Source organism: Peromyscus maniculatus, chromosome 10, assembly GCF_049852395.1.
Source record: "Peromyscus maniculatus bairdii isolate BWxNUB_F1_BW_parent chromosome 10, HU_Pman_BW_mat_3.1, whole genome shotgun sequence".
NCBI lineage: Eukaryota > Metazoa > Chordata > Mammalia > Rodentia > Cricetidae > Peromyscus > Peromyscus maniculatus.
In genome coordinates, this window is record NC_134861.1 from 33,275,347 (window position 1) to 33,288,018 (window position 12,672).

Consider the following 12,672-nt stretch of genomic DNA (forward strand, 5'->3'; position numbering starts at 1 on the left):
TCTACCTACCTCTGAGATTAAAGGTATATACCACCATTCCTGGCTGTGTGTGTCCTTATTTTGAGGTAAGTTTCCATTAGCGGATTCAAGAACCCATTGTTGAAGTCACTTAGTGAAAACATTGATTTTTTGTTTGCTATGTTGTTTTCCAGCTCCATGGAAAAAAGCAACATATCAGAGCACTACTAATTGACAGAGTGATGCTGCAGCATGAGGCAAGTGTCTCTCCATCATCACCTCTTGATTTGGCATGCTAATAAATAATTCCTATGGTGTTTTTCATAATTAAGTGGACTTTAGTAAACACTTTGAGACTTGACTTATATTATTTCTTTTTAAAGTTGCGAACACTAACAGTTGAGGGTTGTGAGTATAAAAGAATACATCAAGATATGATCAGAGATCTTCTTCGATTATCAACGAGTTCATACAGTCAGGTGAGGCTCTACTATCTCCAATACTTTCATTTTGTTACATACAATTTAAACATCCCCGTTTTACCAGTAGAGTTTAAATAATCCCTCATGTCAGATTGCACAGCAAGAAAGCAAGAGAACCAGAACTGAAATCTAGTAAACCCTCCATTCCACCCCACCCAATGCAATGGGAAATGCCTTTCAAGTTTCAAATGAATTTAAATTTTGCCGTAATGTGCAGAAACATTTGTTTGTAGTAATAATCTCCCCTCCCCTTCACTTTTCCAAGACAGGGTTTCTCTTTAGTCCTGACTATCCTGGAACTCACTTTGTAGATTGGGCTGGCCTGGAACTCAGAGATCCACCTGCCCTGATGGGATTAAAGGGATGCGCTACCATGCCTGGCTAATGGCTTCTTTTTTTAGATCCCTGACCCTTCCTCCAACAGGGTCTTGCTATTAGCAAGACTGGCCTTAAACTTCAGTCCACCTGCTTCCACCTCAAAGGTGCTGGGACTATTGGCATATGCACCATGTCCTGCTTAAATTGTTTCTCTCTGTTGTAAATTTTAGAGATTGTGCTGGTAGAATGGTGCTCCCACTTAATTCTAGGAAATTTTGAAGGCTGGTCTGGGATGGCTATATGATTTCTTCTGTGTGTGATGCTTGGGTTTCAGGGAGTTATGAGCACATAATATGTTGTCTATCTATATATGTCCTAGCACATAGAACAAAGAAATTATAAAATTTATGTATACCGGTTCCTTTTAACTTGGTAATTTCCTATGTATGGACATAGGAAGTCTGATCTTCTCAACAATGACTTAGTGTCTGCTGTTTACTTTTAGCAGTGTTATAAACTGTTGCCCATGAGTGCCATTCAACTCCTCTCATCAAAAAGAAACATACTGATAGTATTTTCCTTTTAATAACCATTTGCTTACTTTTTAGGGTATGTGTTCTCTGTTATTTAGGAAACCATCTAAATTATCTTCCTTTGTATCTTATGTTTCATTAGACATCTTTTTAAATGTTTGTCAATTTTCCCCAGGTCAGAAACAAGGCTCAACAAACCTTTTTTGCTGCTTTGGGAGCATATAACTTCTGTTGCAGAGATATCATCCCTTTGGTTTTAGAGTTTTTACGGCCTGATAGACAGGACGTCACACAGCAGCAGTTCAAGGTATAGGTTCTGTTTTAATGTCTACAGTAAACACCCATATATCTGTTATTCAGGTTCCACATTTAATATTTTGTTATATTTGCTTATCACATTTTAAAATGCATGTAAGTTTAAGATACTTGAACATTTCATCATGATTAGTGTTAGGGAGAAAATACAGGTTGCAGAGCCCTGCGAAAAATAACTGAGTAGTATAACCAGTGTGAATGAAGAGAGGACTAGGGACAGAAAGAAATAAGGTCATTTTGAGCAACTGATCAGAGCAGAAAAGGAAAGAAGACAAGTTAAAGAATTTCAGAGGTAAAGTAGAGTCTCTGTAAGTAGGTTGATTGTGAGAGATTAAGGACAGAAAGGAGTTAGGGCTTGATAGCTAAATATGAGGGGACTAAAACATGGGAGTTTCCATCACTAAGTTCTGGATTGTACAAGGAGTTATAGGGGAGGTGGGAGATCCCTTAAGCCCAAGAGTTTAAAGCAAGCCTGAGCAACATGGTGAGATCCCATCTTAAAACAAAATGAAAAATTAGAGGCCAAACAGCAAAACTGACTGAGATACCATGAAAAAAGAGTCATGGAAGGCAATAAAGAGACCTTTTGGAAAAAACATACAGTCATCAGTGCCCACTTTCTGAAGAGGATTAAGATGAGCACTGAGTATGTTCCTTGAAGTTAATTTGTAAGACACAGTTCAATAGGCTGTAAGCCAGACTTAGTTGCTTATTTTTAAAGTTTTGTCAGAACAAGGTATTCTTTTATGTAGTTTGTACATCTTCTTCATATCACGGTGTTAGAGATTAGTGGTTGAGACTGATAACAAGTCACCTACTATTTCCTTTCTTCTTTACTTTCTGGCAGCTGACTTCCTACCCCATTGTTGGATATTCTTTCTAGAAGGTCTGTCTGCCTCATTTGATTATATTGGTCAGTCTTGTTAAGACTGTTTTATATAGGCAACATTAGAGAGGTCAAAGTTGGCAGTGACTGTATAGAGAGCATGTATTAGGGGACTAGAATGTGCAGTTATTAACAATCCAACTTCTGATCCATGTAGATTGAGTGTTCTGAAAATAACACTTCTTGATAGTAATGAAAAATGTACCTGCTTCATCAGAATCATCTGATTAGATGTTGTCAGTAAAAACTATGTAGTATAACTAAGTAGCTAGATTTTCTTAAAGATATTTTAAATTTATTGTTTGACAGTTTCACATGTCTATAATGTATCTCATATATCCATCCTCCACTCCCTCCTTCTACCCTCCTGAGTAACCAAACTTTTCAATATTTGGTAATATACTTAGCAACTTGGTGTTAGCTGTTACTTGATAAATTATTTCAAACTTTAGGCCCTAAAAGTACTTTTTTCTACATTTCAAGGCCATTATCATATTTGAGGAAAATAAGAGTAGAATCTGTGTTCTTACAAAACATTCTTACCTTTTTATTGCCCCGCCTGCAGGGCTACAACGGGTTCTCGACCACCCTAAGGAGGGAATGTAGGGACAGGAGATACAAAGGAAAATACACCAAGTCTAGATTCTGATCAAGGTGCCACTTTATTTCCTTTCAGAAAGGTTTATATAGTTCCTGCAGGTATTTCCTTTCAGAAAGGTTTATATAGTTCCTGCAGGGTGGGGGGAGCAAGAAGCTGTCATCTGCATAAGGTGGGGCAAGCTAACAGGATGTTTGTATAGGATGTTTACAGGGTGAGAGGGTCAAGGGCTCTGACTCAGTGTCCTGTTGCTAGGCAACCTGACTGTAAGCTGATCTAGTTCCCTGTCTTATGGGGGGAGGGGGATCTGTATTTTTCCACTAACTAGAGATTCTGTCCTTGTCCCTGATATTTTATATTGCCTAATAGCCATTCTTTAGCAAACCTTCTATTAAATGACTTAGAAAAAAATACTAGTGGATGCCACTTGGTTAAACCTCAAGTTCAAGTTTTTCAAAACAATACATTAAATACATGAACCTATTTATAAATCAGCTGTATGTAAATAATCAATGTAAAAATTTAAAGATGATGTTGGATTCAACTGTGCCTCTTAATATTCTGTGTACATTTATTTGTTTTTATAGGGCGCCTTATATTGTCTACTTGGAAATCATAGTGGTGTGTGCCTGGCAAACCTTCATGATTGGGACTGTATTGTGCAGACTTGGCCAGCACTTGTTTCTTCAGGGCTTAGCCAAGCAATGTCATTGGAAAAGCCATCAATAGTGAGACTCTTTGATGACCTTGCAGAAAAGATTCATAGGCAATATGAAACAATTGGCTTAGACTTCACAGTAAGCAAACCATTTATTTGTTCACTCATATTTTAGTGGAAATTCTGGCTTTTATTTTCCATGTCTTTCCTTTTTTTCCTGTAATATTTTGGCTTGTTATAATTTTTTTTTTTTTTTTTTTTTGGTTTTTCGAGACAGGGTTTCTCTGTGTAGCTTTGCGCCTTTCCTGGAACTCACTTGGTAGCCCAGGCTGGCCTCGAACTCACAGAGATCCGCCTGGCTCTGCCTCCCGAGTGCTGGGATTAAAGGCGTGCGCCACCACTGCCCGGCATGCTTGTTATAATTTTTAAAAGGCATTTACTTTCACTTTCCATCTAATGCTTTTTAGTGATCATTACTGTAGATAACAGGGTTGGGACACCAAGTTGGAGTGAGCCTGGGAAAGAGTCAGGTCATTTCTACCAAGCGGCTACAACAGTTAACGTTGCTATATTTACCATTGTTCCAAGTATGCCTCTGTTGCATTTTCCTCTCTCATCTCTCCTCACTTTCCCTTGTCTCTTTTCCTTCTCCTCTGGCTGACCTGGAACTTGCTTTGTAAACCAAACTGGTCTACAACTCACTCTGCTGAAGCATTTATCTAATTATTCTTTATCAATCAAAACTTGGGAGTCAGATAGCAGGGTATGAACCTGACTGATCAGAGAAGCAGTGGAGAAGTGACCAGTGACCTCTTCTCTTTCCTTCATTGATCCAAAAAGACAGAATCTTTGTAAACCCCAGCCTACTACTGTGTCTCTCTATTATAGCCTCGGTCCTCCAAAACCAGTATGGCTAATTTTGATCAGCTAGTAGCTTAGCTCCACCCTCTGATTCAAAGTTAACTTTATTGGAAATCTCAGGAATGTCAGAGCAAGATCAAAATATCCCATAACACTCTGCTTCTTGAGTGCTGGGATTATAGACATGACCTACCATGCCCAGTCATTTTTTAAGAGTTGGTTGTATTTTAGGAGATTATCTATACTAACCAAAGTCATGGAAGATTTTCCACTAGCTAGATTCATAACTTACAGTTCAGAATATTAAAATTAGATTTTTGTGATGACTGATTCTCACTCCCTCAGTGCATCATGATGGACAGAAAGGTGAGGACAGTTGAGTTCCTTCTTTCCTTGGGTCGGTTATGCTTTGCATTCTAATGACCAGGGTTATAGCTTTGGCTATAAATACACCCCTTGCTCTTTGAAATTGTCCTTATTAGAATTGGTTTCCCTTCCACCCCACCTCCAGGTATAGTTGGTCTTCTGTAGTCCAGGCTGGCCTTGAATTCTTGATCATCTTGCCTTCATTTCCTGAGTGCTCTGATCACAGGCATGCACCACTATACCCAAATAGATTCTTTAAAAATAAAAATTAATTATCATAGTAACTCAAGATAAAATTCCCAAGCCACTAGTCCAGCAAAATGGCCCAATGGGAAAGGTGCTTGTCACCAAATCTGATGATCTGAGTTCAATCCCTGGACTGAAAGCATGATCTTTACATTTATTTTTGAGTAGTTACTTATGAGTGTGTATTTGCACACACCAATGCACATAAAGAGATCAGACGACAAATTATAGGAATCAGTTCTATCCATCTACCCATGTAGATAGGGTCCTAAGACTTGAACTCAGGTCATCAAATCAGGCTTGGTAGCAAGTCCCCTTTATTCTTTTTAATTAAATAGTCCACGTTTTAGTACGCATCATGACTCTTTTTTATGCTTTTTTTTTTATTTTTAATAAGATTCCAAAGCCATGTGCTGCAATAGCAGAATTACTTGAACAATCAAAGAATCCTTCTATTAGCCAGACGCTACTTAGCCCAGAAAAGATTAAAGAAGGACAGAAGCGCCAACAGGAAAAGAATGCCGATGCCCTAAGGTAATTGATGAACTTTCTGCTAAGACAGAAAATATTACAGCTAATACATTTTAACTAGCCCTAAAATATAAGTGCAACTTACCACTACACATTGATTTCTGGGAAAATGTAAAATAGTTGGGAGATGATTGCTGCAAGGGGACCAAATTTTCACTTTTAAGTATAGAGTTGAAAAAAAAAAGCATGCTAAAAATAAAAGTTATTGTTGTATCTTTTTCACTATGAATTGCCTTTAATCATTTTTAGATACTAATATATCAGACATAGTATAACTGGTGTACTTTGTTATTAAGTCCTAAATTCAAGTTCAGTACATAACTTTATAACTCATACAGAAATCTCTTTTTGATTAAACTTGGGGATTAGGATATTAGTAAACTTTTTTGATTTGGTAAACCAGAAAAAGTCCTGATTTGGGAAAAAAGAAAAAGTGGTAACACTTCAGTAGTAGCCTTCTTAACTCAGTTTCACATTTACCGTATAACTAGCACATGATTGTACCTACTTACTGTTATTGAAAATGCCTTTTTTTTTCTTAAATCATAATATTGCCCTGTCTTGTCTTAAATTCTTGGGCTTAAGAGCTCTTCCTGCCTCAGTATCCCAAATGTTATGAATATGGTTTGCCAACTATAACTCCCAAGCTTGTTTTCAAAAATGTTTTTGTGAATGCTGAATTCCTATAGCATGCGTAATTGATTGCAGATAGCATACTATACAGAGCACTGCTAACTCTTTGATTGCTGCTTGCAGTTTTAATGTTTACTTTGGAACACTCAGAAAAAGTTTTCTGGGCATGCTTGTAATGCTATTCCTTTTTGCATTGAGGCAAGAGGACCAGGAGTTCAAGGCTAGCCTGGAGTTTGAGACCTTACCTCAAAAACCCAAGATTATTAAGATAAAAGAAACAATTTGGTAGTTCATTATACCTAGCCCTTCATTTTCCTTTCTTAGTATCTCTTCTCACTTACTTTTAGTCTGGTCAAACAGTGAAGTGTTTGACTTGGAGGGTGAATTACACCAGAATTTAAATTTATATTACATTATTTATTGTTTGTCTTAGTAGTATAATAAAATCATATCTTACCTGAATTTTTTTTTTTAAGGAACTATGAAAGTTTGGTAAATACTTTACTAGATGGTGTGGAGCAAAGAAATCTGTGAGTACAAAGTTTTTTTCTTAAAAAAAAGTTTTGTTTTACTTTTCACCATGAAAGCATTTGTCTTAACTGTTCTAGGGATTTTGTGCATGGGAAAAAGAATGGTTGTATTAATGGAGTCATTTTTTGTGTTAGAAGACTAAGTGAGGGACATGGAGAGGTTTAGGGTAATGTGAGAGGCAGTGTTCTTCAGTAGGCCTGTTTATATTTTTGAGAAACTTAAAAATACACTTCAAATATAGAGCTGAGTAGGGTTTCACACACCTTGATGCAAGTTTTCAGGAGGCTGAGGCTACAAAGCAAAGAAAAATTTTCAAAATAAATTCTTACTGTAAGTGGTTTTTAAAGGTACTGTGACTTGTATGTACTCTCTCTCTCACCACCCACTCCCTTACCTCAACCTCCAGGCCTTGGAAATTTGAGCATATAGGCATCGGGCTTCTGTCTCTACTCCTAAGGGATGACAGAGTGTTGCCTCTTCGTGCCATACGATTTTTTGTTGAAAATCTCAACCATGATGCAATCGTTGTTCGAAAGGTACACACTTTATTTTGGTTACTGTGTTGGGTTTGAGAATATTTACCTCATCAGACTCGTTGAATTCTTTATAAACAACATACATCCTAATAAATGCCTTATAATTGATTTGGCATCTCCTTCTGTTTGCTCAGAAGCAATAATTGTTCAACAAATACTTGGAGGCATAATCAAGCATTTTAGATTTTAACGCTGTAGCTATAGCAAAGAATAAGCTTACAAACTAATAGGAAAGATGACATTTAAAAATTTGAAAATCCACATTGCAAGGATGGGGGCAAATCTGAGGGTTCAACTTTTTGGGTTTGCTCTGAAAATACTAGAAATGAGCTGTCAGAATGGTCCTGGCCTTGTCTATTACTGGAAGAAAGCCAATAAAAGATGGAGAGGGTGACACAAATAGAATGAGCTGCTTGCTATTCATCTAACAAAGGAAGATCAGTTTCTTCAGCAGAAACTAGCATAAGTCTCAAGGACAGAGATGCTAGTAAATCATTCCTGGTTCATTGTTAATTTATTAATTTTTTTTAATTAAAAACTTTTTTAACTTGTTTACACACACACACACACACACACACACACACACACACACACACACACATCACTACAGCATTCGTGAAGGTCAAAGGACAGTCCTTGAGAGAAGGTTCTCTCAAGGTTTCTTGAGAGAAGTTTACACTGATGGATTGGAGGAAGAGCTATAACTCAGGTCATTCAGTTTGTGCAGCAAGTATTTGTACTTGCTAAGCCATTCCACAGACCTTAAACTTATTTTTTAAATAATATACAAAGAGGGCTGGAGAGATGGCTCAACGGTTAAGAGCACTGGCTGCTCTTCCAGAGATCCTGAGTTCAATTCCCAGCAACCACATGGTAGCTCCCAACCATCTGTAATAAGATCTGGTGCCCTCTTCTGGCATGCAGGCAGAACACTGTATATATAATAAATAAATTTTTAAAAAATAATAAAAATAATATACAAAAAAAAGCAAGTGATTTTATTATGGCATTTTCATGCATAGTTTTTTTGGTTAATTACCGCAGTAACCTCTAACTTGGTATTCCCCTTTCTACTTTCAAGTCTTCTGTATTCTGTCATCTTCTCCACTTCTTTTACAGCCTTTTCCCCTCTTGTGTCCTCTTTCCAGTTTCATGACCTATATATACCCACACTCACTGTCAAATAAATAACTTGTACATAAATTAGAAGCTGGGATCTGTGTGTGAGAGAAAGCGTGTGGTGGTTGTTTTCTAAGTCTGGGATACTTCACTTAGTATGATTTTCATATCCATTTGCAAATGTCAGTTTTACTGTGTGTGTGTGTGTGTGTGTGTGTGTGTGTGTGTGTGTGTGTGTGTGTGTGTCAGTCACAGTCTCATTATCTTTCTGTTGATGGACATCTAGACTGGTTCCATTTCCTTGCTATTGCCAGTAGAGCACCATTGAACATAGATGTCCCGCTATCTCTGAAGTCCTAGGAGTGAGGTCGGGTGAAGTTCTCTTTTTCAGTCTTTAGGAAACTGCTGCACAGATTTCCATAGAGTCTGTATGAATTTACACTCATTCCAAGAAGGAATAAGGGCTGCTTTTGGGAGGAGGTATTTTTGAAAGTAGTAGAATCAATTTCTATTACGGTATAGCATGTTGTAAGAGATTTCAAAATGTTGATTTAGATGTGTTAACCTGTTTATAGATGGCCATCTCAGCTGTTGCTGGTATTCTCAAGCAGCTAAAGAGAACTCACAAAAAGCTGACCATCAACCCTTATGAAATCAGTAAGTAATACCCTAGGTAAATAACAGTGCTTTTCAATAATACTTAGAAAATTTGCTGAAGTACTCAAAAAGCCTAGGAGTAGGAGCACAGGGCTTTAATTCCAGGAGTTTGGAAGTAAAAGTAAGAAGATCTGGAATTCAAAAGTCAGCCTGAGTTGTATTAAATAATCCATTGAATATTTCTCTATGGGCAGGAAGATTAGAAGCAGGGTTGATTTTCTGCTTTTCTTACTGAGTTCTCAGAAAAAAAAATTCCTTTTATTTATTTGTTTGTTTGTTTGTTTATTTGTTTTGTTTTCAAGATGGGGTTTCTCTGTAGCCCTGCCTGTTCTGGAACTCACTTTGTAGACCAGGCTGGCCTCAAACTCAGAGATCACCTGACTCTGCCTTCCTAGTGCTAGGATTAAAGGTATACACCACCACTGTCCACCTTCTCAACATTTTTCAAAAGAAAACTTTTTCTACTAATAAATGATTGATGTAACATTAGAATATTACATTTAGGTGTCATGTCATTAGTCTCTTTTAATGTACTATTTTAGCTGTGGATTAGACTGTAGTCCACAAAAAATGTCTTTAAGAATTTTTTTCTTTTGATATGAAGGACATGCATCTAGGTGAGTGATGAATATTTCAGTAAGGTGTGTTGATAAAATTAATGACATAGAATCAATGTTAATTTTTATTTCTGAGAATTATGTTTTGATATATAAAGGAACATTCTTAAGAAATACTTCTGTATTCTGTACTGTGGGGGTGCAGAGACATTAAATGAGCAATTTTCCATAAAACTACCCTAATAAATGTGTTGTAGGGAGAGAGAATATGTTAAAATATATGTAGGGTAATATATAAAAATGTGAAGTCTGTAAGTGAAGAGTAATGTAAATTTAAAATTCCTTGAGCTCTCTCTGTAAAATTAATTCAGCTGGCTCAGAGGTCATAAAACTGGCTGCTCTTTTAGAGGTCCTGAGTTCAATTTCCAGCAGCCACATTGTGGCTCACAACCATCTATAATGAGATCTGGTACCTTGTTCTAGCATGCAGGAAATTAATTCAGGGCAGAACACTGTATACAATTATAAATAAATCTTTTTATAAAAATAATTTAGAACAAAAATATTTTAACAAATCCTTTTAATTTTATTGCATCATATTCTTCTAACAGTCATCAGTCCTGAATCCATCCCATCTTTTCCTCAGTAGTTCAAAGTAAACTCCATGCTTCAGGCTTCTCCCCTCCTCCCTTTTCTCAGTGCTGATGATTGGGTCCAGGGCCTTATTCATTCCCAGTCAACACTCTAATTCCTATGTGGTCTTTTTGCCTATTTGTATATGTGGGTGCATATATACCATGGCATGTATGTGAAAAGAAGACAGCTGTCAGAGTCAATTTTTTCTCTTCAACCTGTGGGTTAGGGCATTGAACTCGGGCTTGGTGGCAGATACGAGTCATCTACATAGTCTTTTTTTTTTTTTTTTTTTTTTTTGAAAGATTTATTATGTATGCAGTGTTCTGTCTGCACATATCCCCGCAGGACAGAAGAGGGTACCAGATCTCATTACAGATGGTTGTGAGCCACCATGTGGTTGCTGGGAATTGAACTCAGGACCTTTGGAAGAGCAAGCAGTGCTCTTAACCTCTGAGCCATCTCTCCAGCCCCCCATAGTCCTCTATTTTTTAAGACAATATTAATAAATGATTTCTTGTTAAGAGTTACAGGCAGGTCTAGAAAGATGGCATAATGTTTAATAATTAAACATGTATTGTTTTTGCACAAGAACCAAGTTCTATTCCCAGCAACCACACCAGGCTTGACTCTAGCTTCAGGGCATGCTTCTAACATCAGGCATATGCGCGCGTGTGCGCGCACGCGCACACACACACATAAATAAATAATAAATACAATGTTGTTGTTATTGTTTTTAAAGAGAGTTATAATCAGGGCATGGTGGTCTATACCTTTAATTCCAATACTAGGGAGGCAGAGGCCAGTAGATCTCTGAGTTCCAGGCCAGCAAGGAACTTAAGTGACCCTGCCTCCTTTAAAAAAAAAAAAAATAGTAATTTTGTTTATTGAAAGTCTAGAACAGCTACTGAATTAATGCTTTCAAATTGGTTGACTCTGAATGCCTTTTCTTTAGGTGGTTGTCCTAAACCCACCAAAATTCTTGCTGGCGATAGACCTGATAATCATTGGTTACATTACGATAGCAAAAATATACCAAGAACAAAAAAGGAATGGGAGTCAAGTTGCTTTGTTGAAAAAACTCACTGGGGATACTACAACTGGCCAAAGTAAGTCACAGTTAACCGCCACATTATCATTAAATATTTTTTTCTTTTTTGGTGAACCTTTGTTTTGTTAGATTAGATTTCTAGGTTCAGAGGCACTTAAGTCTTTTCCTTTCTTCCTTGCTTTCTTTTGCTCCTGCCGATGTTGTGCTTCATTTCTTCCCACTTCTACTATAGTCCTGAGTTTTTGCTTAATACCGTGCTGTATGAATAAAGAGGTTCTTAACAGCTTCTCTAAATTTTGTTCCTACATGTTAATGATAACACCCTTGTCTAAACCAGAAGCACTTTGCTTTCATTGTTGAATCCAATAATTTATGTCACCAGGTGATTAGGATCTGTAGACTTTTAAAGCAGAGACTATTACATTCTACTCATATCCCTAAACTTCATTCTAATCAGAGTTCAATAAAAGTTCCTCCTAACTTTTTTACTCTTGAAGCTGTATTATTTTCTTCTGTTCATGTTCTAAATATAAACTCGTTCTGTGTAGGAATATGGTTGTGTATGCCGGTGTGGAAGAGCAGCCTAAGCTTGGCAGAAGCAGGGAGGATATGACAGAGGTAAGCATTCATTTCATTGTGGTTTTAATTGCATCTTAGCTACTGATTTAGCTCCATCTTAGTCAAGTTTTTGTTTTTAGCCCCATTCTTGTATTTCCGTGTAGTACATCATAAATACAGGTAAAATGTATGCTATTGTCCCATCACTCAGGTGCTAGTTGACACTGCTATCAACATTTCCCAGGGTTGCTCTCAAGTTACTACTGTGTTCAGCACTCCTTGGGTACTACTCTGTATAGTTTACTGCTGGTTTCTTGTGGTAGTTCTAGATGATAAAAGGCTCTTGAGCAAAGATAATAACTAATTCAGGTTTCCATTGTGTATAAATCATGACTTCTCAGGAAATAGATGTATTGGAGACATTATTTTGGCCACTCCACGTAGTTAAAAGGATATTTATTTAATGGCATAAATCACAAATTAAGTAATAGGTAGGTCGCAGGGTCTGAGGAAGGTGTATCGCAGTCCAGCGGTGTTCTCTGGAGCTCTGCACAGTCCACCTTCACCGTTCAGCATCCCAGCACAGAGAGGGCGCACAGAGAGAGCGCTGGCCCATCCAGCTCTCGGGTCTCCAGGCGCCTCCCC

At 37.4% G+C, this 12,672-nt stretch overlaps 1 protein-coding gene across 2 annotated transcripts in view; it reads left to right on the top strand.

Annotated features, from left to right (window-relative positions):
- The window catches only part of Psme4 (proteasome activator subunit 4), a 141,302-nt gene that overhangs the window by 82,905 nt on the left and 45,725 nt on the right, over positions 1 to 12,672 (top strand). For both annotated transcript variants that reach the window (XM_042285507.2, XM_006996211.3), the window contains 10 exons: positions 153 to 215; positions 342 to 437; positions 1,467 to 1,598; positions 3,678 to 3,887; positions 5,619 to 5,755; positions 6,862 to 6,915; positions 7,323 to 7,452; positions 9,147 to 9,228; positions 11,374 to 11,527; positions 12,018 to 12,087. In XM_042285507.2, the coding sequence (XP_042141441.1) occupies positions 153 to 215; positions 342 to 437; positions 1,467 to 1,598; positions 3,678 to 3,887; positions 5,619 to 5,755; positions 6,862 to 6,915; positions 7,323 to 7,452; positions 9,147 to 9,228; positions 11,374 to 11,527; positions 12,018 to 12,087 (1,128 nt within the window). The remainder of the gene's footprint in view (positions 1 to 152; positions 216 to 341; positions 438 to 1,466; positions 1,599 to 3,677; positions 3,888 to 5,618; positions 5,756 to 6,861; positions 6,916 to 7,322; positions 7,453 to 9,146; positions 9,229 to 11,373; positions 11,528 to 12,017; positions 12,088 to 12,672) is intronic.